Source organism: Kogia breviceps, chromosome 6 (genome assembly GCF_026419965.1).
Source record: "Kogia breviceps isolate mKogBre1 chromosome 6, mKogBre1 haplotype 1, whole genome shotgun sequence".
Taxonomy (NCBI): Eukaryota; Metazoa; Chordata; class Mammalia; order Artiodactyla; family Physeteridae; genus Kogia; species Kogia breviceps.
The window spans coordinates 76,114,758-76,142,745 of NC_081315.1; the positions used below are offsets into that span (position 1 = coordinate 76,114,758).

Sequence of the window (27,988 nt, forward strand, 5' to 3'; positions counted from 1 at the left end):
AGAGGACAGTGACAACAGCTTCTTGTAAGCTGCAGGGGAATCCACCACTGCGAGATTGTTCCCTCTTTCGACATTAGTGGAAGTTAGTGTTAATTTCTGCCGTCCTTGCATGGAGCATCCATGACAAAGGTTGACTTGGCCACAGTTAAAACTGGAAGTTTACTATTTTGAGTTGTTCCAGTTCTGTTTGCTCAGGCTACTAATCAATACCAAATCCAATGCATTTAAATAAGATAAAAATGGCACAGCAACTACACTGTTCTTGCCAACAGCTTCAAATGACAATGCAGCTTCACTTAAATGTACTCCGACACCAACCTCCAAGTCAAGTGCTACACCAGCTTGCAAAGCTCATTAAGAAGAAGGATTCGGACTTCCCTGGTGGCACAGTGGTTAAGAATCCGCCTGCCAATTCAGGGGACACGGGTTTGAGCCCTGGTCTGGGAAGATTCCACATGCCGTGGAGCAACTAAACCCATGTGCCACAACTACTGAGCCTGCGCTCTAGAGCCCATAAGCCACAACTACTGAAGCCCGCGTGCCTAGAGCCCGTGCTCCGCAACAAGAGAAGCCACCACAATGAAAAGCTCACGCACCACGACGAAGAGCAGTCCCTGCTCGCCGCAACTAGAGAAAGCTTGCGGGCAGCAATGAAGACCCAACACAGCCAAAAGTAAATAAATAAATAAATAAATTTAAAGAAAAAGAAGGATTATTGCATCAGGAACAGAGCTCTCTGTTGGAGTCATCATTGGCAAAGAGTTGTTACAGATTGAAGTGTCCTTGCTTATTGGGGTCAAACATTTGTCTTTAGTAAAATAAAGGCATTGGAATAGATTCTAAAAATAACTGGCAGGAATGTATTCTATGACTTGAGGCTTCTCCAGTGGCTGGGTGGAGGTATCGACCAAGTCAGGACACAGAATAAACTTCAGCAAAATGCTCTCTAAAATCATTTGACTTGGCAAGGTCATGTTAAAAAAAAAAAGAGAGGCTGGGTTGAATACAATGATTTCTCGGAGGAAAAGAGTGAAAAATCAGTGCCAAACTATTCGCATGGTGGAAAGTTCTACACTTTGGGAAGATGAGACTTGGTTTCTAAAAAGCTGATCAGCATATTCCATTGTTTTTTTTTTTTCTGAAAGAAATTTATAGTTCATAATTCTTTAATTCCAGTCTCTATTTATATAAAGCGGAAAAAGAGGACAGCTGTTCAGACGTGTGTCAGAAACTCTTAGGATCACCAAACAGTTCTGAATACTTAATAGTAAGATGCTCAGACAATGGACATTATTAAGCTCAACAGAGAAGAATACACATAAGTTGAAACAGGAGGATTTAACACTTAGCAATAGCTTTAAAATCTGTAAGCTCACCCCGAGTCATAAAAAAATTAGGCCAAGAAGCTTGAAAGAACACAGATCTATGTTTTTAAAACACGCAAACACTGAACTGAAAATGTTAACACATGAAATGCTAAACTCCTTATAAAATATCTTTATAAGTATAAATAAAAATTTGAAGAATTAAACTAACACAGAGAAGTTTTGACAAGAAAAAATTAGGTACAGGAATATTTGGCAAATACACACACACATAAATCAGCTGCTCCAGATGACATATACCCTCGGGGAATAAAAGAATTTGACTAATATGCTTACTGAACAATGGTGCAGTAAAGATGAATAATTATTTCTGAAAAATTACCTTGCACACAGGGGGATGTCAGAAGACTGGAAAAAGACCAACAACATGTGATAGTGATGTAGAAAGAAAACAGAAGGAAAGGGCAGTGAAAAATTAGTGTATGATATATGCAATTGCTGGTTTAAAAGCTGTGGAATAAACATTACGGAGGCAAAATTTAAAAGGTTCAGAATACCAGGGATGAATAAACAAAACAATCTGCATTTAGAGGACCGCAGATGAGCCATCTGAGATTATGTTGAAGACTTTAATACAGTTCTTGTTGTAGTTAAGAATGTAAAGGGATGGGGAGGGGGGCATTAAGGTGAACATGCAGTGTCTTGGGAAAGATTTTATTTCCACTATTAGTCTAAAGATTCAGAAGGGGGACTGAAAATGGACAGAAATGTCAAACAAAGAAGGTATTAAGCCCAGTCATAGGGACGTGTTTCAGAAGGTGTCTTAACAATCCGCCATCACATCAGTCTCAATCATTACCCTGATGGACGACCCGAGATGGGGTGTCACAAAATTTATGGATGACACCCAGGTGGAGAGCCACAGAAGATGGGAGACAGGTGGAAGAAAAAGAAATAAACTAGGTTAGACACAGACACATCTGCAACTGGAGAGAATCCACTGAAAACAATGATATGAACAAGCTGGAGAAATAGAGAAAACAACACAATTTAGGGATGAGAAAATTAACCATGAATTCACACCGAGCAAGAATGGGGGTGTGTGGAGAGGGAGGTCATTGGTATTTGACATTCCAATGCAAACTATATTCAGAGCATGAGACCCAGAGTAAGGTTTAACTAGGTACAAACCCCTCCCCCACCCTTGTTCAGGAATAATCCAGCAAAGAAAGATGAAAGCAGAAGCAGCAGGAAGTTACATCGCCCAGCCTGCCCAGATGCCAGCTCTTTTTCCGTGGGTATCACTGGCTACTCACAGGAATCCTGTGCTATAGGAGTCACCATTCCCATTTCACAGATGAGACAACTGAGGCCAAAGAGGTTAAGGCCACATAAGGAGACGTAGAACTAGAAAGTGTCACATCTAGGGTTTGCTAATAGCACAGCCTGACTCCAAAGCCCACGCTTGTCCCAACATCAGGTGCCCTCATAGCTCCCTTCCTCACTGCCTTCTGGTTTCTGCTCAAGTGTCTTTTCCTTTATGTAAGACAGTCTTCCTTATATCAATAAACCAGGGCAAAGAGATGCTGTTTTATTTCACAACACTTATTTCTATTTGATGTGCTATTTATTTTCTTGCTTACTGCCCTCTCACTGGAATATATGTTTATTGCACAATCCTCAGTCTCGAACATGCCTGCTATTTCATAGGTACTCAATAAATATTTATTAAATTATACACTTCCCAGAAATGAATGCTTTCTTTTCCTTACCTAAATGCACACTAATTCATCTACCACTGGTTGCCTAGTTTGGAAAAATTTTTAAAAGGAAAAAAGAACCCCCACACACTTATAAAACAAAATGCTGAACAGAGAATAAGAACTTCTAAGAAGTGGGAAATGTCTTGCTGGATTTTTCCAAAATATTAATTTATGTCTACTGTTCCAAGCAGTCAGTCTGTTTCTGTAAGGTACTGTTTTCATGAATAGAAATTCCCTGCTTTTGTTAAGTAAAGAATCTGAAGGCGAACCAAATCATTGGATTCCTTGGAGGTCCACATGCCTTGATCTAACTCCGTCAACCAAACCAAGGAATTAAGAGGAGATGGACCTATGTGCAGAGAAACTGAGTGAAAGGTGAGAAAATAAAGTCATTGACCTGATGCTTTCTCTACTGATGCCAAGCAACTGAATGGGGGATTAAAAAACAAACAAATTGACCACATTTCCCACAGAATAACCTAAATTGTCTGGTTCTTTTGCTACTAAAGAAACAATGCCTGAGTTACAAAGAACGCTTTTTCATAGTCTCCTTTACCCTCCTCCGTCCTGTATTTGAGTCCTAGATACCATTCCCGTCTAGTTGCTATTTGGACTTTTAAATTCTCTGAAGCTAACTATAAGTGTTTGGGGCCTTTTCAGGAAGAATCAGTACCTCTCAGGGGTTGAATCGTTTTTTTGTGCCGTTAAAAGGAATTATAATCCCCTGATAGAGTTGGGCTACCATCCTGAGTAGAACCCAAGGAGATCAAAAGAGGGGACCTCCTCAGGGAGAAGACTTTAGAACTCAGACACTGACACCACCACCCAGTACCACCACATGGGTATCTTTTTAAAATAGAAAAATATGCAGGGAGCAAAGAAAGGAAGTTGGCTTGTAAAGTAGCAAAGACAGAAGCATAAGAAGAGCTCACATGGGTCATTAATGCTCACGTGGCAGGCATGGTACTGGAGCTGCATGTGATCTCACCTAGTCCTCCATAAGGCTGATCTCGGAGGTTAGGGCAGTTAAGACACACACTTAGCAAGTGACAGGTCCAGGGTCTGTCCGGCCCTCTAGAGTCCACACTCATGACCATAATGCTACATGACTTGCACATCCCAACCTTCACAGGGTTTGTCACATGGGCGGAAGTGAGGGTGGAGGGAACTTCTACTTTTGATGGTGCCCAGATGTTTTTCTATAAAAACTGCAGCAGCATCTTGGAGGGAAGGGTTATTCCAAATGCATTTGCAACAGAATCCCTTTGATCCTCTTTAATCTATCGTCAATTAGCTCATGAGGCCAAAAAACATTTTTGGCTGACCACTTTAAAGAATGTCTTTGGGACCACTTGTAGTCTGCTCCCTTATGCCTACTCCAGTGGAGAAAATAGTTGTACATGCTAGAAAGTCTTCAGCATAATTTCAACTGGCCAGAGAAACTACCCAAATATTTCACCCAGAAAAGTTTCATCTATAAAGCAGTTTACTTTTCGTGTTCAGAATCCATCTCAGTCCCCCCACCTGGTTCTAGTGAATTGTAAAGGCCTGGAACAACCCGAGACACACCTCAGCAATGCCATCTCCATGGCAGCAAAGGGAGACGCAGAGGAAAAGCGGCCCTGGTCCTAGAATCAGGATGCCTGCATTCCAGGCTGGCTGGATCATCTTGGGGAGCTTCCTCAACCTCAATGATGCTTAGCTGTCTCATCAATAAGATGGGGATTCACTACATTTGCTATGAGGTTCAAATGAGGTAGGTTATCATCACCATGGCTAACGTTTATAGTGTCCTTGCAATGCTCCAAGCATCTACTAAGTGCTTCATGTGTATATTTAATTTTTACCCCATGGGGTAGGTACCATCATTAAAAACTGACTTAAGGATGAGAAACTTGGGGCCCAGCTGAAGTTAAGTAATTAATCTATCCAAAGTTACACAGCTGGTAAGTGATGTGACAGAACTTGAACTCAGATCTGAGTGACTTCTGAAGCCACAGTTTTGTTTTGTTTTTTTTTTGCAGTACGCAGGCCTCTCACTGTTGTGGCCTCTCCTGTTGCGGAGCACAGGCTCCGGACGCGCAGGCTCAGCGGCCACGGCTCACGGGCCCGGCCGCTCCGCTGCACATGGGATCTTCCCGGACCTGGGCATGAACCCGTGTCCCCTGCATCGGCAGGCGGACTCTCAACCACTGCGCCACCCGGGAAGCCCAAGCCACGGTTTTAATCACTACAAGCTGAAGCTTGTAACTGCTTCATGATTGGGCTCCACCTCTCTGCTGCCACCATTTGTATATGAAACCCTTGGAATTATATGAAAATCCTTGGATTGCCACATTCCAGTATGAAGCTTTATTATTGTCAAATGGCCTCAGGTTGTACAAAATTTGTACAAAATTGATCAAGGAAGTCCCACCATAGGCCTCTCTGAGCATGCCCAGGTGGTCATATACCCTCAGAGGACACTCACTTCCTTAAAGGCAATGTGTGTGGTCACATGCATCATTATATCATATCACATCTATGCCATTGCTTTGCCCAAAGCTGTTAAAGTTTTAACAACTAACTCCAGTTTTATTGTTTCCTGAGGAAACATTAGAATAATGAATGCATTAGCACTGTTTCCCCAAAAATGTCATGACTTGTTTGAGGTCACACAGCTTGTTACTGGTAGGACTGAGTTATTTGGGTGAATTACTATACCTCAGTTTCTTCTACAAAATGGGCAGACTGGGCTGGATCATCTCCACAGTCCCCTTTGGCTTGGAAAAAAAACGTGGCTCTGGGCCACAGACTCCACCAGCCAAGAGACATGCTGGATCCAGCATTCCTGTGCAAACTGGGGAAGCGGGGGAAGATGGGTAGGAAAGAGGAAAAGAGAAGTAGGAGCTGCAATGTCAAGGTAACAAGACAAGGAGCTATGTGGTGAGGAATAACTGCAGGGAGGAAGCGTGGAAGATGGTCCAGAGAGAAGGACCCACCACGGAAGCAGAGCTGTGTAGGAGGTGGGGCCCTCATCCACTGACAGATGGCTCAGGTGCCTCCCCAGGCTTCACCCAGAAATGCTAGTCCCCCCTTTCTCAGCTCAGGTAAGATACTTACCTACCTCTTCAGTGAGGGAGGGAAGGAGGGAGGGAATGTATGGTTTCAGCAACTCCATTTCCTTGACCTTAGCCCATCCCTGCTCACAGTGGATGAAGTTTAATTAACAAATGTCATTAAATCGAAGACTCCATCTATTGTCAGTACACCATTATTTTACAGAAATAGAAAAAAGCACTGCCCATTATCTTTGTATAGTGCCACTTACAAGATGCAGCCTACTCTCATACTAAGAAGTATCTTAGAATTGATGAGTTGTTCTAATAACTACTGCTATTACGAATAATAAAACCCATAATTTAAGGGTTTGCTATGTATCAGGAACAGTACTAAATGCTTTATTTAACTGCATTCAATACTCACAATCTGTGAGATAGGTGTTACTACCCTCATTTATAGATGAGAAAAAGCTCAGAGAGGCTAAGTAACTTGCCCAAGGTTGCTCAGCTGGCAGAGACTGAATAGGAAGCCGAGTCAGCCTGACTCCTGAGCATGTGCCTTTAATCACCAAGTTGTCTCACCTCCAACCTTCCAGTGATGGGCCACTTGATTACAGATTTCAGGGTGACAAAGGGACTTCCCTCATGGTCTTGGGGCCCTGGTCGGTCGGTCTCTCTCTCTCTCTCTCTCCCCCCCCCATTCTTCTGGGTAGAACTGCCGATGAAGGAAGAGGGTGGGGAAGGGGCCACAGGTACTCCCTTGGCCTACTGATGATCAAGAAAGCTCTAGATAGGCAGAAGTTAACCCAGAGCTGGTTCTATAGGGAACTAAAAGAGAAAGAGAAATGAGGAGGGGGAGGGACACAGACAGACGGTTGGTATTTCAGTGCTCTCACAGGAAGGGGGGTTACTGTAAGACCTATGATTACACCTCAAGGCATGCATGAGCCCTCCCAAGAAGCTGACCAGGGACCTAGCCAGTGTGAATTCATGATTCTGTTTGTTTGAAGAGGACTCCTCTAAATGCTTCAGTTTTCTGTATGAACACCAGAGAAAGCAGGGTGGGTGGTGGGGTGAATTGGGAGACTGGGACTGACATATATACACTAATATGTATAAGACAGATAACTAATAAGAATCTGCTGTGTAAAAAATAAATAAAATTGAAAAAAAAAATGCTTCCGTTTCCATAACCCTGGACCCACTCTTGGGGTTTATGAAAGCAGGTGCAGTTCAGGGTAGAGGAAGCTGGAAGAGAGTGGGGTCCACACAGGCCAGGCAAGAGGAGGAGTGATGGTCAAGAAGGGGAAAAATAACTAGGAGAGAAGATATCTGATTCTCTCGCCTGCAAGTTTTCGTTGGCTTGCAGATAAGGGCCATTTCCTGCCCTTCCAAGGCCAATCCCACAGACTGACAGTGGGAAATTTTCTGTTTACTTTAATGAAGGGGTTGTGTTCTGATGCCAACCGGTCCGGAGAGCCTGTTCCTCCGTGGTGGTCTCCAAAGTGAGGACGCCCGTGAGGAATGTGGGGAGACTGTAACAGAACTCTTACGTAGAATTTCCTGATCTTTTAACAATATTTTTGTATGTCTTATAATGGATATAATACAGTAATACATGTGCATAATTTATAAATAATCATACATATGACAGGCATATGAACAAATTTATTGATACAGGTCTGTGATGAAAAAAATTGGGAGATTATCACCTTGGGGAGAAGATATTTCCCCATCCTCTTTAAGTTCCCTCTCTTAAAGCTTCTGGGTGACAAGGTCATCAAAAACACCCATCTTGGTTAAATTCACAAGATTGTTCAGTGCTTTGGATCTTGTCTTCCTTACATTTCCTTCAATTTGATAGGAAATTAAAATAATTGCTGTATTTATCTTTTTCAGCTACTAACCCAGTCTTGGGAGTTTTCCAAAGTTATATTCCTCAGAATTTACCTCAAGAACACCTTTGCTTCCAGGGAGTCTGGAGGGGGAGGGAGGAGGACTTGAGATATGGCAACCAGTTGTAACGTGTAAACTTTATTTAGCTCACGATTCAAACAAACTATAAAAAGTTCTGAGGCAAAAGGGAGAATTTGAACTGGCTGCACATTTGATATTAAGGAATTATGGTTGTTTTGGTGTGATATTAGTGTTATGGTTACATTTCTTAAGAATCTTTATCCTTCAGAGGTAAATACTAAAACGTTTAGTATTAGCAGATGAAGTATGAGACTTGAGATTTGCTTCAGAGGAGGATATAGAGGAAAACAGATATCCATGATTGATAATTATTAGAGGTGGGTATTAGGGTACATGGGGATTCCTTATACTCTACTTTTGTGTTGAGATTTATCATAAAAATAAAATAAATCACCAAACATGAAGCAATCTGTGAGTCCTGATATTAAAAAAAAAAATTTCCCACTGTCTTTCATCCACCTGACATAGTCAGGTGACACCAAGAAAGACACAATTTGCCAAGCACTGAAGTGCTACCTGGAAGCCCTCGGGTTTTGCCTTTTAGACCAGAAAGCAAATGGTTTGGGACTGGAGTTGCTTTTCTGCTGGCAAAAGAGAACTTGCTAATTCTCAAGGAGAAAAAAAAAAGAAACCATTAAACAGGATCACTATGCTCTTTGGACAAAGAATCGTTACAAAGCACCATTTTGATGAGTGAAGTGTAAATAAATCAGGAACATGCGGCTTCAATTTCCTTCCAAATACACACGTTGTAGATTTAAGGAAAAATGCCCTATTAGACATGTGTGGAGCTGCCACGCTTTGAAAGACATTGAGAGTCACTGAACCCAGACGAGCCCTGGCTTTGCTCCTCTCCATTGGAGTAGGATTTCTCCACCTCACTCCATTTCCTCTGTAAACTCTATCTCCTTCCTTCTAAGTCCTAATCTAAACTCAAATTCAGATTCTCAAAACATAGGGTGAGAAAAATCCAGAGATCAGCAGGTTTTTTTCTTTTTTCCCTTTTCAATTTTGATGGAAAAGAAACAACTTCTTTGAGACTCAACTTGGAAAGCGTTTCCTGGCAAACCCATAGAGCTCGCCCTATTGGTTTAAACTTGGAAAGCGTTGGGAGTCCTTAACACTGTGCAAATGAAGTGGGGAGGAAAAGGATGCTGAGGTCATCACACCGCACTCCTCTCCCTCAACCCTCTTCCTCCTCATTCACACAAGAAAGAATCCAATAACAACAATCTAGATATGCCTTGTGCCCTTAAAAAAAGATGCCTCCCCAGGCTGTGTAGTTCATGGCCAAGTCTAGCTGAAGCTAGCAGGGAGGAGACCAGTGCTGCTGCATGACCTTTACCTAGAGAAGGGGAAATGGAGAAGTCGGACCAGGGCAAACCATCTCCTCATTTGAGAGCCCAGGATGCCCAGCTGGGTGTGATTTAAGGCTCTTTTTGGCCCTTGAACCCCAACAAACACAGTGGAATTTGTCAGAGGTGTGTTTTACAGATTGGTTCAAGGAAGTTCTGTCAGGGAGGCTCTGGGTGGCTGGGCTCCTTGGACCCGCGACATGTGTCCCAGGAACGACACACACAGGGCTGCCTCATAACTTCTGCCGCCCTTGGCAGTTTCTCCAGGAGACATTTTCCCACAACCTTAAATGATTCAAGTTGCAAAACTGGAGTTGTTCATTTTAATTTCCCGAGCACAAAACTCTAGGGGGAATAAACCTTCCCTCCTTAGAGCTACTATCTCTACAGGAGTCAGGGGAGAGAGTGTAATTTTTGCCTCCAGATACAGGCATGGATACTGTGATGCCGGTTCCCAACCAAGAATATTTGATTGTAAGCTAGAAAGAGAGCCAGCATGCCCTGGCTTTCTGAGAAGCCACACAGCTACAGCAGTAGCACCAGTTTCAGGGACCTCTCATCCCCCAGCGACCACGCCTAGCTTTCTTAATGATACCTTCATCTCTAAAACAAAGGACAGTTACCTACTTTGAAAAACAGGGCTCCAACTTACGGTACGCCTACTCAAAACTCACTCAGACTTTACACCATGGGTATGAACACAGCATCTACCAAAACAGGACACAAAGTAAGAAGTCTTTTCAGGGGCTGGAGGAGCTAGAAATTTGAAAGGCGAGGGAAAGATGACAAAACTTTCAATTTTCTGTAAATGGCTCTTGAGAGTAGGGGCTGGACCATTAAATGCATCTCACCACCCCACCAAACTCTAAGGTTTTTCCCTGGGATCTTTGCTAAACAAAATATTTAAACAAATGTTACAAAAGCCATGGGAGATCACTGACCACAGAAGCAGCCATTTCAGTTATTCATGTCCGGTGCTGCTTTCTGCAAAACCTGAGATAAGGCCAGCTTGCCAAGGAATTAGCCAAGACATGAGGCAAATCCATTTCACTTAGTTCAACTTAAGCTTATACCGCACAGAAGCTGGGTGTACAGAAATTAACATCTCTCAAAAAGCTCTCCTTCTAAGGACTCACCAGGCAGAGGAGACGGACAGGAATGCTGCAGGTGATACACAGCAGAGGAGACGCAGAGAAGACGCACAGAGATGATTCTCCATGGGGGAGAAGTCAGAGTGAGTCAACATCTGAACTGGATCTAAAGGTTCTTAAATTATAGTGCCCATAAGGATCACCTGGGGAGCTTGTTAAGACTGAAAATAGGATGGGCTCCATAAGAATCACCTGGGGAACCTAAGCATGAAAATGGATGCACCCTCCCCTGCCAAGATTTTTGTTTTAGTGAATTGATTTAGAGCTCAAACATCTGCATTTTAAAAGACAAATCGGGCCCTCGGTTCTTCTGTGAGGGGGGATCCTCAGAACCCACGCTGTTCCAAGGACTTCATTCACCTGTAAGTCTTGTCACGCATGAGGCTGTAAATAGACCCAGAACGATGAGAAGGCTGGATCCATGCTCAGGTCCGCGAGACTCAAAGTCTATTTCATAAATTTGCTTGGGGGTCTAGGAAGTTCAAGAAGAGTTTGTGGGAGTCCGGGCGGTGAGGGCTTGTAGAAGAAAGCATTGCCCTTGATCCCTATGGCATGCTTTTTGTAGACCCCAAGAGCAGTCCTAGACTCCCTGTCCCCTAACCTCTGACTGGGACTCCTTTACACCAGATACTCTGGTTTTAGGCTTCTTCCGTGGAATTCACTCTCCTCTGGGTCATGGCAACAGGTGTCAATGGAACTGTGTAAAGAAGCAGCTGCCCAGGGTCATAAACTCTTGGCCCTCAAGGCCAAACCAGGCAGAAGCCATTCTGCTGGATTGGACATGGTGTTTTTGTTTTATTTTGGGTTTAAATGCCTTCAGACATTTTATATATATATATATATATATATATATATATATATATATATATATGTATGTATTTTCTCAGCAGTTGTTCAGAGGCCTCACCTCTTCCTGTGGTCTTATACCCGAACGAGTCACATGTTCAGATAACTCCTGCCTGGTTGCTGTAGGCATTTGAGTTTGAGAACTCTAGGTGCCACCTCTTAAGTTTGAATCCGCTTACTGGATTAGCTCCAGTTTTCCAGCACGGCCCCAAGGGAACAGGGGCCTGAGAGAGCCTTGGTGTCAGAGAGAAAGGGAAATCCAGGAGAAGCTCTGCGGCTGGAAGCTCGGGGCACAGGGCCAGCCTCACCGAAGGCCCGGATGCCAAAGCTCAGACGAGGGTGGCAGGGGGGAACCTGGCTTCCCACGCTTCCCAGTGAGTCCCCTCCACCTTTGAGATCCCAGCAGCCTATGGTAGCACCTCATCACCCCACAGTCCCTGCACTGAGAATGCTGAGCAGACCCAGGAGCACCACTCACGGGCTCTCAGTTGTTTTCCAAACCTTTGCTGACCCACCAAAGTGTTAGCTACCTCCTAACCCTTTGTACCGGTGCAACTGACCCTGCCTGAAACGCTTTCTCCCTCCAGCTCTGCCTAATTCCTCCCTAATTACTTCAAGATCCCACTCAAACCCCCAACTTCTCCCCAAGGTTTCCCTGATCAATTTCACCGAAATGTACACTCTCCACCTCCTCTCAACTGGTTACCTGCCCTACTGTTTAAAGACTTACCCTCTTATGCCTTGGATCATTGTTTATATTTCTTATCTGCATCAATGTTGTCTTCTCAATTAGATCCTCAGCTCCTAGAGGGTGGGTAGTGTGACTAAGTTTTTACTGCCCATATTCCTTCCAGCACTTGCCACAGTACCTGCAATGTGTCATTAATTCACCGCTTAGTTCATTATCACCAGCAGCATCAGGTAACAGATGCAGAGAATTCTCTTATAAAGCATCCCTAGCAACTGGAAGCTTCCAAGAAAGTTCCGTCAAATCAGTATGGGAACATGGTCTTTGCTATTTTCTGGCATCACGCTTCCTGGATTGCTTCACATTTCAGAAAGAATGGCCAGCTTACGTTCACTCAGTTATTCAACAGCAAAGTTGCCTTTGATTCATGTATTTGCAGAAAAGAAAACTGTAAGCCAGTATGAAGAGCCTTCCTTTAATTAGGCTATAAAACAGAAAGTAACTCAATGGAAAGGCTCCTCATTAGCACCTGTCATGGGTTGAATGGTGGCCCCCAAAAGATATGCCACCCAGAACCTGTGAATGTGACCTTATTTGGATAAAGAGTCTTACAGATGCAATTAAGCTAAGGCTCTCAAGATGAGATCATCCTGGATTACCCAGGTGGGCCCTAAATCCAGTGACAAGTGTCCTTATAAGAAGAGAAGAAGATGTAGAATTAGAGAGCACACACATTGGAAGGCCATGCGGAGACGGAGCCAGAGACTGGAGGGACGCAGCCACAAGCCAAGGAATGCCTGGAGCCACCAGAAGCTGGAAGAGGCACGGAAGGAGTCTCCCCTACAGCCTTCACAGGGTGTGGCCCCGTTGACACCTTGATTGCAAACTTCTAGCCTCCAGAACTGTGAGAGAATAAATTTGTGTTGTTATGTATATGTAATTTGTTACAGCAGCCCTAGGAAACTAATACAGCAACTAACAAGGATAGCAGATGGGGGCCGGGGGTGGAGGTGGAGGTGTGCCAGTGACAAGGGTTGGGAAGGAATGCTTTTGGGCACTAGATTTCGTAGATACCTTCAGATCCATCAAGAGAGAGGAAAGGGCCTTTCCACCATCCCAATTAATTCTGCCATTGTATATTTTTCTAGAAAAGCTTCCACAATGTCATTATCACCCCGGAGATGCTCACTATTCAGGCTTAAGCGAGATACTTTCTCTCTGAACCTTCTTTTCCAAGGTGGACTGGGGTAACATTCCAATAAGGTAGGACCAGGAAATCCTGAAATGAAGAGTCCTCAAAACGAATGACATGCCTCCAAAGACCCAGGGCATTCATTCTTTTCTCTACTTATGGAGCATTTATTGAGCATCTACTGTGCTGGGCAAATTGGTTAGTCTGTCTAACTATAACAGAGGTGCTGGTTATATCTAAACATGTGGGGATCTCTATCAAAATCTGACCAGTCAAGCTTTTCTAGTCTGGGCTCTTCGTACTCTGTTTATAGAGTCCCTCTTCATTTGCCCACTGACTCTAATTTATACATAAGCCAACTCTTGCTATTTTTACCTGTCTGGTGAATAAGGAGAACTACATTTTTGTAAATTCTGCAAACACTGAGGCACACACAGCAGCACCTTTCACCTGATTGCTAGAAGCTGTTCACGTCAGTCTGCAATCCTCTTTCAAAGCTTATTAACAAAAAAGAACCAGAAAAATATCACTGTAAAGGTTGGAGAAATGAGTCATTTCCTCTTACAAAATGGACATAGGTCATGGAGGAAAATGTCTTTCTTTTTTAGAGACGCATAATGAAATACTTAGAGGTAAAATGTTATGATGACTGCAATCTACTCCAAACCAATTCTGTAAAAAAGTAAAACAAATGAGGCAAAAGTGATAAAATGTTAATCATTAAATCTAGGTGACATGAATATGGGTGTTCACTGCAGCGTTCTTTCTGCTTTCCTATGTATAAAAATTATCAAAAATAAAAACAAAATGGATGTAGTTTTTTTTTTTTTTTTTTTTTACATATAGGGCTATCTTGCCCCTGTACTGATACTCTTTGTGTTTGCAGGTGTGGAGACCGACTGTCTCAAAAAAGGATGATATCTGCTCATAACTAGAAATGCCTGATATAGACTGCACATCTGTGCATGCAGCCTCTGTTCTTAACTGTTCTTTGGTTCTATTTATGGAAGGAAGAGAAGACACATCTATTGAGAAAAAGCAGAGTACCAAAAAAGAGAAAGCAGTGTTGGCACAGAAGCAGGGAAGAAAATGTCTTGTTGGGAGAGCATTGCATCAGTAAGATGGTGTTTTTTTGTTAAGTCACAGACAGCTAAGCACGCTGCTTTAAACTGCTGGCAGTGTGTTTTGTCCAAGTGCATCTAGTGCATGTGGAATTGATTCCTCTAAACCGACATACCAGCCAAGGAACGGACTCAGGTCCCACCCCCGACCATACCCAATACACAAACACAGGCAGGCACGGTGAGAGGGGCACTCACAGTTCTGAGTACAGGAAGTGTAGGTTGCCCACATTGTCAGTGTAGTTGGCAGGGCTGAGCCAAGGCAGGACGAGCAACAGAAGCGCCTTCATTTTCCGATTAGAGGGCAGCTTTTTCCCCAGCCATCTTCTGTCTGTCGGCTGCAGGGGCCCAGCCCAGCCCAGTCCCTTTAAACAACCCTTGCCATGTTCCCACAATCAGTAGATCATAGAGAATCAGACTTAGAGCATTTGGCTGGAGCTGTGCTGATAAATCATGGGCTCATAAGAGGATTGTGTGCTCTGATTCTCAGATGGGGAGATGTGAGAACGGAGGGACCCACCCTGGTTGGCAAGAGGGCTTAGGCTGAGAGCAGGCAGCAGGGAAAGGGACCTGCCCCTCCTACAGGATGCCGACTGGTTCTTGGGAAGCAGCTGGTACATTTACATCACTGGCTGGGAGCAGATGGGCTGGAAGCTAATCTGTGTTGGAAGAGGGCATGAACGTGGCATATTCAGAGCCCACCGTGTGACTAAGCAAATACTCAGAAGCTGTCCTCCAGCTTGTTGGAAGGAAGGAAGACACTGGATGAAATCAGCATTTTGGGAACACAGCTTGGAGCTCTGAGCTCAAAGTGCATCTTTGGATATTGTGACACAGGAATGTTAAAGTGAACCAACTCCACCTACACATGTATATTTAGAATATGCATTTAAGGTATTTTACCTGTTGCTGTCCTGACTACACTGACAGAGGCAAGAGAAGCGATGGTTTCCTTGTTAAGTTGCAAACTGTCCCTATGTCAGAATAGGCTGTGTCATTCTCTCTGAGACTAATAAAGAGCCTTGACAGACAGACATAAAGCACTGTCCAAACAGTGTATATAGGCTCCTGATCTGTAAGAACAAAAGTCACTCCATTCTTCCCACTCCCCTGAATAACTGAATTAGGCTCTGATACTAGGTGTCGGATTCTGCGCATTTCATTGAAGCTCTGAGCTTCAGTCATCTCATCTTTGAAATGGAGCTAATAATGCCTTACCTACCTGGTTCTGTAGAGGCTGGGCCATATCATCTCTTCCAGTGCTGAGATCTGTGATTCCAGACTGTACTGTCTATCTTAACACTAGGGCTACTTTGCATGCCTAAGCTCTGGAATGCCACAGAAGCCCCAGACTCCTCTCCTTTTAGCTCATATTATATTTACGAACATTAAAATCCATTTTGCTAACTGAAGGCCTAAACCTTAATAGAAATGGCTCAAAGGGATAGTTACATTAATGACAACCAAGCAATTACAGCAAACTCCACTTCACAGGAAGAAGACCAGACAAAAATCTCTGGGATGAGACCAAGTGCAATAAACAGCGTAGTCAGAAGGAATTTGGCATCAGAGATCTGCATTCACCCAAGGCAGGGCTGAAAGAGTTAACTACGGTAGACCCTGAGAATGTACAGATTTAACTCCTACACTTTAGATCTGAGATAAGCAACCTTGAGAAAGCATGGCATCTATTAATTTATAATTTTTTTGAGGTCCTAATTTGAATTCTATTCTCACTGTCTGGTATGCAAGAGTGAGTCAGATCCAGTGAAGAGCCGTAAAAAAGGAAATTAGGTTTGGAATTTAGATGCTGTAGTCAAACAGGCTTGAGTCTGAACCTTAACTCTGCCACGAATGGGCTGTGTGACACTGGGCATGTTGCTTAACCTCTCTGAACTTCCATATCCTCCTCTGTAGACGAAAGACAATGATAGTATGCTTAACTCACAGTGTTGTTACGAAGGTGGAATCAAATAATGCCTGTAAGAACAAAGGACTCAATGAGTGTTAGCTATTGTTATAAATGCTGTTATTAACAGCCACTAGTAATAGTGGATGAGCCTAGCTGGCAGCTAGCTCAGCATCTATTTCCAAGAGGCTTTGCTATTCTGGTCCTGACCTTTCTTTCCTCCTGCTCTATTAGGGATGCAGCATGTTACAGTCTTTTCCTGAATATAGAGTTTCAGAGTCCTGGGACATACTCTTCTCGAATGTCCAAGATCTACTGTATAGAGCATAACTCATAAGCAACATCATATATAACACATGCTGTGGGCTTCAGAGTGTACTGGATTGTATTTCTGATAACCTTGGTAAGGTCAGATTGCTTCCCCAAGTCTCTGTGAAAAAAGAAGGATGTCTGCCTTTCACCTCCTTGTATTTCCATAGGATAAGATGCATTAATGGATATGATGCAATATAAAAATGAAGGTATTGTTTTTTTGTTGTTGCTTCTGTCGCTCTTACAGAAACTGCTGGTTTCTTATCCAATATCTAATTTCCTCTTCTTCCTTTTAACAGCACCCAGGTTTTGTTCGTGGTGGTGATGCACTTTGCCTCTCCTATAGATAGGCAGCCATGTAACATGATACTAGCCAATGAGGTATAAGAAGAAATGACTGGGTTAGGCATCCCAGAAAGCTCTTTAAAGGAGGGAGTCTCACTTTGTACATTGCATTTTGCCCTTCCTGCCTGGTTCTTTCTGCATGGAACTTGGATGTGATGATGGATTTTGAACAGCCATCTTGCAGCCATGAGGTGACAAACTTGAGGATGAATGCTAATCGAAAATCAGGAGCCTGGATTCCTGATGGCATCATGGCAACATAATACTAGTTGTGGGCTTCCTAGCCCCTGACTCTGTGTTAAATGAGAACAAGAAAACTTTTACACAGATAGAACAATATAACTTGAATTTTTTATTACCTGCCATCAGATGTTATCCTACCTAATACAATGTTTTGGAAATAAAATCCTATCTTCAAATGCTCATGGATTGCTGTGTAGCTTCCTTGCTAGTAAACAGTCCTAACCCTAATCATTGCACCCAGGCTCTGCCTGCCTGAGTCCTATTTATCCTTAAATGTCAGCTCAGACATCACCCATCACCAATCACCTCCTGTTTTCCTGTCTCTTTTCTCTTCACTAGACAGGGAACTCGTTGAGGGCAGGAGTTCTACTGGTCCTGTTCTCTACTGTATCCTCACCACAGTGCCTAGAATGCAGTAGATGCTCAATAAATATTTGTTGAATGAAAGAGAATTCAACTCAGTTAAAGAGACCATCTTTTGGACCAATCTTTCTTGATCAGAGGCAAATTAGCAAAAAAGGACTTCAAACTTTATGAGAGTGATAGCAGAGATTGAGCATGTACATGGATGGATAATAAAATGTCCAGGAAGAAAGGAAAAAGGTAAGGAAGATTTCTGGAAATAAGTGCCCAGGAGACTGTGGTTTCTTTAAAGAATTGCTTGGAGCATAATCTGATGGACACTCAATGGTTCTCTCAGAAAGTAATGCAAAGGCATTGCCTCACCTCTTTCATGCCCAGGAGAGCTAAAAGAGCAGCCCTCAGCCAGGTAGGGCCAGGAGAAAATTGAGTTCAGAGTTGGGAAGTCACATGAAGGATGTATGTCAAACACAGTTAGGGTGGAGATGTTGACCCAGGCTGAAATGGCCAACAAGACTTGTCACCTGCCCACCTTTCCTTAGGGTAATACTACCCAGACCTTCACTCTGGCAGTAAAATCTTCCCTGCCCTGTAGGCAGTTAGCTGAGCCTGTGTTTATGGAACACACCCAGAAAAGGGCCCCTGATAGAAGAAAAGGTCAGGAGAGGTTCCAGGATATGTCTTTGGGGAAGAAAATTCCAGGACATTGGGCTTAAAGTTAATCAAGAAAATAACCTTAGAGAACCTTCAGTCAGGTGTGCTAATGCCATCACGTTTTCATTCAGGGCTGTTTTCAAAACACTGAACAATGAGCTCTTTATTCGTGCCAGTAAATGCTGAAGGAGGGTCAACTTCACTATCTCCCATTTTTATTATCTTCCATGAGAGAGAAACTCAAGAGCAATGTGACTTGTCCCATGAAACAATTCAATGTGTATGTGTTTTCAAATTCTCTCTTTTACCTTTCAAAGGTCATTTTCTCAGAGGCAGAAATCATGGCTTATATAGATTTTTCTTTCATTCTGGGCCTGGCCTGTTGTGGATCCTTGATAAATATTATATATGCAGATGATGATATTACATAAAGCTGTAGCCTTGAGACTAAGATAACTCCTACTCAGGATCAAGGAAGGAAAAGCTTCTCCTCCACATGCCTTCTCACTGCTGGTCTAGGTCAAGAGAGATGCATTGAATTGATCCTCTACTGTGCCCTCACCACGTCCACTGCCAAGGTCCCTTGGTTGGGGAGGCTGCCATTTGACTCAACAAGCCCATCGCCCTCGTGGGCATTCTTTAGAGTAGACCCATGTGACAGGAGTCTGCTAGCATCTAAGAGGGCAGAAGTCAAAAGAATTATCCAGAAAATTCCAAACATTAGCTCACACGCTCAGATCTACTTCCACAGAAGAACTCTCTAGTCCGAAGTCAGAAATAGTTGTCCAAGTCATTGCTGGTCCAGCCAGGCATGCACACTCACAGTTGGTCCTACACGTTTTACTTCAGGATTTACATTCAACCCAGGGTCTGAAGTAGTAAGATAACAATGTTTACAAATGACATGAATTCTGCAGAAAAACAGCCAGCATCCCTGGCTCAAGTCTACTGTTATTATTAGCGTGATCCCATGGACAGGCCATAAACACAGACCTTGGGAAAACAGTTCTCGAACACATGTTCTTTCCTAAAGGGACAATGGGAACATTCTAAATGTGATTCATTTCTGCAAGAGCTTAGTATTCAAAGAGCCAACTGAAATAAATTCCCATTGTACAGGTGGAGAAACCTACATGCGGAGTTTCTCATGAAGCCGTGAACTGTTAGCTCTGTAGGACCCCCTGGAAGGGCATGTGTGGGTCCACATCAGTCTCCTGGTGGTTCTCAACCAGAATTACAGTGAAGTTCTCCATTCTAGGTCGATTCTCAGCCTGCCTAGTTTATATTCATGAAAGCGCCATCAGCCAAAGAATTTTTTTTTTTTTTTTAGCTGCACCGTATTGCATGCGGGATCTTAATTCTCTGACCGGGGATCAAACCCATGCCCCCTTCAGTGGAAGCCCAGAGTCTTAACCACCGGACCACCAGGAAAGTCTGAAAGAATATTTTTTTTAACTCATTACATTTTAAATACTGAAACCAAGAATGCAAAAATGATAAGTAAATCTGTCTTCTAGTACAAACATATGACCACACTCACACACAAGCAGCCACCAACCTGGAGGCGTCATATAGGAATGTAAGGCAAACACTTGCCTCCTGGTAACCTCTGAGTTTTCCTAGTTTAAGGGACTCCAGAGGTAGTAACCACTTAATCTAATCTCTCTTCTAAGGGGAGGAAGAGGTAGTCTACTGGCCCAGTCATAGGTCCAAGGCCCAAGGCTCTAGAGTCAGGCTCTGGATTAGCTCCAAATTCTGAATCCTGGCTAATGCTCAGGAAGCTTGAGGGAAGGAAGTGTATATTAAGCATCTGATGACTAACAAATATAACATATTTTTAGAAATGTTAGTTTCAACCGACTTAGGAAGCCGAAGTGTGGAGAGACTCATAGCAAGCATGGGGCCCAACACCTCCCTTCCATGAGAGTTTCCTTCTCACCGAGGGTGCTGATGGGGCCTGTGAAGGACTCTGAGGCTGCAGCTCAGAGAGGTGATTTCAACTAGCTCTGGGTTCTTTCCTCACTGTTGCCTTTCACATGTGCATCTCATTATCCGCTGAGTGTTCAACAGGTCTTTTTCCCAGGCTTCCTTGAGGTGTGTGGGTCACACGGCCTGCATGGGCAGGGGAACGAAATTCCTACTCTGGGCAGCTGAGGTGCACTTGTGTCATCTCTCTTCTGCACCCCAGAGGCCCACCCCCACTGCCTCTTCCCAGCCCTTCCCCTGTACCACTTCTGCTCTGTCCTTGCTCTCAGATCCAGGTGCTATCTTATCCCAATTTTTAGGGATATCCTTGGCCCTAAATCAGTTCTCGATCAGGGGCTGAGGAAGGACTGCTGTGTTTCCACTTTCTCTCCAGAGAGTGCTCCTATTTCTTTCCTTGTCTCTCTCCTCTCTACCCCTCCCCCTGCAAAACTCCAGCAGTGGACAGAATAATGACCGCCATGCCCCCCAAATATGTCCACCTACGCAGCCTCAGAAAATGTGAATATGCTACCTCACATGGCAAAAGGGATTTGCAGATGTGACTAAGTTAAATCTTGAGATGAGGAAAGGAGCCTGAATTATCCAGGTGGATTCACTGAGTGGATCCCAGTGTGCTTATACAAGAAAGGCAGGAGGATTAGAGTCATAGAAAGAGATGTGGTGATGGAAGGAAAGGAGAAAGACAGAGAGAAAGAAGGGAAAGATGGGAGAAGAGAGAGAGAGATTTTACACTGTTGGCTTTGAAGATGGAGAAAGAGGCCACAGGCCAAGGAATGCAGGTGGCCTCTGGAAGCTGGAGGCCATAAGGAAAGGGATTCTCCTCTAGAGCCAAAAGGAACTAACCTCCCAACACCTTGATGTTAGTGAGACCCGTGCTGGACTTCGAATCCTCACAACTGTAAGATAACACACTTGCATTGTTTTAAGCCACTAAGTTTTGATCATCTGTTAGAATAGCAATAGGAAATGAATACACCTCCCAAAACAAATATATAGAGGGCACAGGTCGGGAACACAGGAATGTGGGAGGGGAGGTCTACCAGAGCCTTTTCTCCTCCGCATGCCCCTCACCTCCCCTACCCAGTGTGACCTCAGTCTTGGCCCTGGCCCCCCATTAACATCTGTCCGCATCTAACCTCTGACCCCAGGCCAACTCCTCCTCCAGACAATGCCTCTCCTACCTGGGTAAAACTTGCAGCAAAGGTCACACATAGACTCCCTTACCCCTTCTCCTCTGGCCACACTTCCTTCCAGGCAATCAGAGAAGAGCCACATCCTAGTTTACACACCAACAATCACAGAGGGTCAGAGGTAGCCCAGAAACCTGAGATAGGTGCATTTGGTGCAACATCTACTGACGTAATTATACGGAAAACATGTGTGAAGCATTACACCCAGGCCATTGCTATGGATGCAGACTTCCATGTTAGAGATTCTGCATGTGCCCAAAGACAAAGACTCAGATTCATGACTTAAGGAATGTGACCTTTAGAAAAAACACCTGCACTGCCTCTTGCCCTTGTTACAACAGGAACCAAGATAAATAACAGCTTCCAAATTTCCTCTTACAAAATAACTGTGGTATTATTGTTCACGCTTTATTAAGCACCTTAAATGCTCTAAGAGGGTAACTCCTATGCCCAAGACCCAGGGGTGCCCCTAGGCCGTCCACACATGGAACATTCAGGACCATGACAATGTGAGTGGACAAAGTAAGAGGCAGACAGGTGGAGTGGGTGATGTTGGCCACCAGCAGGAGCGGTTAGACCAGTGTCCTACCACCAGTGTGTGTACCTTGGCTGAAAAATTTGCAGAACAAATCGCTTGAAGGACAAAAGGTCTCTAAATTTCTCCTTTTAAAAACTTAGTTGAAAATACTTCACATCTCCTCAAAGGAGAGTTGGACGTTGCCAATTCTCACACAGACAAAATTCTAATAATCATGGGCCAAAGTGGGAGACATTTTTGCCTTACATAAAAAGATAAGCAGACTTCCCTGGTGGTGCAGTGGTTAAGAATCCGCCTGCCAATGCAGAGGACACAGGCTCGAGCCTTGGTCTGGGAAGATCCCACATGCCGTGGAGCAGCTAAGCCCATGCACCACAACTACTGAGCCTCCGGTCTAGAGCCCACGATCCACAACTACTGGCCCACGTGCCACAACTACTGAAGCCTGCATGCCTACAGCCCGTGTTATGCAGCAAGAGAAGCCACTGCAATAAGAAGCTCGTGCACCACAACGAAGAGTAGCCCCCACTTGGGGCAGACAGCAGAAGCAAGAAGAGCTACAATCCTGGAGCCTGTGGAACAAAAACCACATTCATAGAAAGATAGACAAGATGAAAAGGCAGAGGGCTATGTACCAGATGAAGGAACAAGATAAAACCCCAGAAAAACAACTAAATGAAGTAGAGATAGGCAACCTTCCAGAAAAAGAATTCAGAATACTGATAGTGAAGATGATCCAGGACTTTGGAAAATTAATGGAGGCAAAGACTGAGAAGATGCAAGAAATGTTTAACAAAGATCTAAAAGAATTAAAGAACAAACAAACAGAGATGAACAACACAATAACTGAAATGAAAAATACACTAGAAGGAATCAATAGCAGAATAACTGAGGCAGAAGAACGGATAAGTGACCTGGAAGACAGAATGGTGGAATTCAATGCCACAGAACAGAATAAAGAAAAAAGAATGAAAAGAAATGAAGACAGCCTAAGAGACCTCTGGGGCCACATTAAACACAACAATATTTGCATTATAGTAATCCCAGAAGGAGAAGAGAGAGAGAAAGGATGCGAGAACACATTTGAAGAGATTATAGTTGAAAACTTCCCTAACATGGGAAGGGAAATAGCCACTCAAGTCCAGGAAGTGCAGAGAGTCCCATAAGGATAAACCCAAGGAGAAACACACTGAGAAACATAGTAATCAAACTGGCAAAAATTAAAGACAAAGAAAAATTATTGAAAGCAACAAGGGAAAAAAGAAAAATAACATACGAGGGAACTCCCATAAGGTTAACAGCTGATTTCTCAGCCAAAACTGTACAAGCCAGAAGGGAGTGGCATGATATACTTAAAGTGATGAAAGGAAAGAACTTACAAGCAAGATTACTCTACCCGGCAAGGATCTCATTCAGATTCGATGGAGAAATCAAAAGCTTTACTGACAAGCAAAAGCTAAGAGAATTCAGCACCACCAAACCAGCGCTACAACAAATGCTAAAGGAACTTCTCTAAGTGGGAAACACAAGAGAAGAAAAGGACCTACAAAAACAAACCCAAAACAATTAAGAAAATGGTCATAGGAACATACATATCGATAATTACCTTAAACATGAATGGATTAAATGCTCCAAACAAAACACACAGGCTTGCCGAATGGATACAAAAACAAGACCCATATATATGCTGTCTACAAGAGACCCACTTCAGACCTAGGGACACATACAGACTGAAAGTGAGGGGATGGAAAAAGATATTCCATGAAAATGGAAATCAAAAGAAAGCTGGAGTAGCAATACTCATATCAGATAAAATAGACTTTAAAATAAAGAATGTTACAAGAAGCAAGGAAAGACACTACATAATGATCAAGGGATCAATCCAAGAAGAAGATATTATTATAAATATATATGGACCCAACATAGGAGCACCTCAATACATAAGGCAACTGCTAACAACTATAAAAGAGGAAATCGACAGTAACACAATAATAGTGGGGCACTATAACACCTCACTTAAACCAATGGACAGATCATCCAAACAGAAAATTAATAAGGAAAGACAAGCTTTAAATGACACAATAGACCAGAGAGATTTCACTGATATTTATAGGACATTCCATCCAAAAACAGCAGATTACACTTTCTTTTCAAGTGCGCATGGAACACTCTCCAGGATAGATCACATCCTGGGTCACAAATCAAGCCTTGGTAAACTTAAGAATATTGAAATCATGTCAAGCATCTTTTCTGACCACAACACTATGAGATTAGAAATCAATTACAGGGAAAAAAAACATAAAGAACACAAACACACAGAGGCTAAACAATATGTTACTAAATAACCAAGAGATCATTGAAGAAATCAAAGAGGAAATAAAAAAATACCTAGAGACAAATGATAATGAAAAGATGACAATCCAAAACCTATAGGATGCAGCAAAAGCAGTTCTAAGAGGGAAGTTTACAGCAATACAAGTCTACTTCAGGAAACAAAAAAAATCTCAAATAAACAATCTAACCTTACACATAAAGGAATTAGAGAAAGAAGAACAAACAAAACCCAAAGTTAGCAGAAAGAAAGAAATCATAAAGATAAGAGCAGAAACAAATGAAATAGAAACAAAGAAAAAAATAGCAAAGATCAAGAAAACTAAAAGCTGGTTCTTTGAGAAGATAAACCATTAGCCAGACACATCAAGAAAAAGAGGGAGAGGACTCAAATCAATAAAATTAGAAATGAAAAAGGAGAAGTTTCAACAGACACAGTAGAAATACAAAGCATCCTAAGAGACGACTAGAAGCAACTGTATGCCAATAAAATGGACAACCTGGAAGAAATGGACAAATTCTTTGAAGGGTATAACCTTCCAAGACTGAACCAGGAAGAAATAGAAAATATGAACAGACCAATCACAAGTAATGAAATTGAAACTGTGATTTAAAATCTTCCAGCAAACAAAAGTCCAGGACAAGATGGCTTCACAGGTGAAGTCTATCAAACGTTTAGAGAAGAGATGACACCCATCCTTCTCAAACTCTTCCAAAAAATTGCACATGAAGGAACACTCCCAAACTTATTCTATGAGGCCACCATCACCCTGATACCAAAACCAGACAAAGGTACTACAAAAAAAGAAAATTACAGACCAAAATCACTGATAAATATAGATGCAAAAATCCTCAACAGAATACTAGCAAACAGAATCCAACAATGCATTAAAATGGTCATACACCATGATCAAGTGGGATTTATCCCAGGGATGCAAGGATTCTTCAATATACGCAAATCAATCCGTGTGATACACCATATTAACAAATTGAAGAATAAAAACCATATGTTCAACTCAATACATGCAGAAAAAGCTTTTGACAAAATTCAACACCTATTTATGATAAAAACTCTCCAGAAAGTGGGCATAGATGGAACCTACCTCAACATAGTAAAGGCCATATATGACAAACCCACAGCAAACATCATTCTCAATGGTGAAAACCTGAAAGCATTTCCTCTAAGATCAGGAACAAGACAAGGATGTCCACTCTTGCCACTATTATTCAACATAGTTTGGGAAGTCCTAGCCACGGCAATCAGAAAAGAGAAAGAAATAAAAGGAATACAGAAAAAGAAAAATACAGGAAAAGAAGAAGCAAAACTGTCACTGTTTGCAGATGACATGATACTATACATAGAGAATCCTAAAGATGCCACCAGAAAACTACTAGAGCTAATCAATGAATTTGGTAAAGTTGCAGGATACAAAATTAATGCACAGAAATCTCTTGCATTCCTATACACTAATGATGAAAAATCTGAAAGAGAAATTAAGGAAACACTCCCATTTACCACTGCAGCAAAAAGAATAAAATACCTAGGAATAAACCTACCTAGGGAGACAAAAGACCTATATGCAGAAAACTATAAGACACTGTTGAAAGAAATTAAAGATGATACCAACAGATGGAGAGATATAGCATGTTCTTGGATTGGAAGAATCAATATTGTGAAAATGACTATACTACCCAAAGCAATCTACAGATTCAATGCAATCCCTATCAAACTACCAATGGCATTTTTTACAGAACTAGAACAAAAAATCTTTAAATTTGTATGGAGACACAAAAGACCCCGAATAGCCAAAGCAGTCTTGAGGAAAAAAAAGGAGCTGGAGGAATCAGGCTCCCTGATTTCAGACTGTACTACAAAGCCAGAGTAATCAAGACAATATGGTACTGGCACAAAAAGAGAAATATAGATCAATGGAACAGTATAGAAAGCCTAGAGATAAACCCACACACATATGGTCAACTAATCTATGACAAAGAAGGCAAGGATATACAATGGAGAAAAGACAGTCTCTTCAATAAGTGGTGCTGGGAAAACTGGACAGCCACATGTAAAAGAATGAAATTAGAACACTCCCTAACACCATACACAAAAAAAAACTCAAAATGGATTAAAGACACAAATGTAAGACCAGATAATATAAAACTCTTAGAGGAAAACATAGGAAGAACACTCTTTGACATAAACCACAGCAAGAACTTTTTTCACACACCTCCTAGAGTAATGGAAATAAGAACAAAAATAAACAAATGGGACCTAATGAAACTTAAAAGTTTTTGCACAGCAAAGGAAACCATAAACGAGACAAAAAGACAACCTTCAGAATGGGAGAAAATATTTGCAAATGAATCAATGAACATAGGATTAATCTCCAAAATATATAAACAGCTCATGCACCTCAATATTAAAAAAACAAACAACCCAATCAAAAAATAGGCAGAAGATCTAAATAGACACTTTTCCAAAGAAGACATACAGATAGTCAAGAAGCACATGAAAAGCTGCTCAACATCACTAGTTATAAGAGAAATGCAAATCAAAACTACAATGAGGTATCACCTCACACCGGTTAGAATGGGCATCATTAGAAAATCTACAAACAACGAATGTTGGAGAGGGTGTGGAGAAAAGGGAACCCTCTTGCACTGTTGGTGGGAATGTAAATTGATACAGCCACTATGGAGAACAGTATGGAGGTACCTTAAAAAACTAAAAATAGAATTACCACATGACCCAGCAAATCCCACTACTGGGCATATACCCAGAGAAAACCGTAATTCAAAAAGACACATGCACCCCAATGTTCATTGCAGCACTATTTACCATAGCCAGGTCATGGAAGCAACCTAAATGCCCATTGACAGATGAATGGATAAAGAAGAGGTGGTACATATATACAATGGAATATTACTCAGCCATAAAAAGGAATGAAATTGGATCATTTGTAGAGATGTGGATGAATCTAGAGACTGTCATACAGAGTGAAGTAAGTCAGAAAGAGAAGAACAAATATCACATATTAACGCATATATGTGGAACCTAGAAAAATGGTACAGATGAACCCGTTTGCAGGGCAGAAATCGAGACACAGATGTAGAGGAACATATGTATGGACACCAAGGGGGGGGGAAGCAGCAGGGGTGGTGGTGGTGGTGGGATGAATTGGGAGATTGGGATTGACACGTATACCCTGATGTGTATAAAATGGATGACTAATAAGAACCTGCTGTATAAAAAAATAAATAAAAGAAAATTCAAAAAAAGAAAAAAGAGTAGCCGCTGCTCACCACAACTAGAGAAAGCCCACATGCAGCAATGAAGACCCAGAACAGCCAAACAATAAATAAATAAATAATATAAGTAAATTTAACAACAACAAAAAAGATAAGCAATGCCTTCCAGAAAATCTTTTTGGGGACCAGGAGCCTCAGAGAAAGCTGCTCATCAGATTTTCCAGTATCTTTCACACTTCAAATGGACACAAATGAACTAAACCAATCACAAAAGTACAAGCATTGAATGATGCTTCTTATATGAGGTTCCTAGAGCAGTCAAATTCATGGAGACAGAAACTATTGTAGAATGGCGATTGCTAGCGGTTGGAGCGGAGGGAATGGGAGATTATTTGTGTTTGTTTGTTTGTTT

The 27,988-nt window shown here is 42.4% G+C and overlaps 1 protein-coding gene across 5 annotated transcripts in view; it reads right to left on the reverse strand.

The window, feature by feature from the left end:
• Positions 1-27,988, reverse strand: part of LNX1 (ligand of numb-protein X 1) — a 207,519-nt gene that overhangs the window by 98,521 nt on the left and 81,010 nt on the right. For 2 of the 5 annotated variants that reach the window (XM_067036081.1, XM_059067631.2), the window contains exon 1: positions 14,658-15,032. The exons of the other annotated variants lie outside the window; for them this stretch is intronic. In XM_067036081.1, coding sequence (XP_066892182.1) covers positions 14,658-14,749 — 92 coding nt within the window. In that variant the 5' untranslated portion in view covers positions 14,750-15,032. Of the gene's footprint in view, positions 1-14,657; positions 15,033-27,988 lie in introns of those variants that run through there. 5 annotated transcript variants of the gene reach the window in all.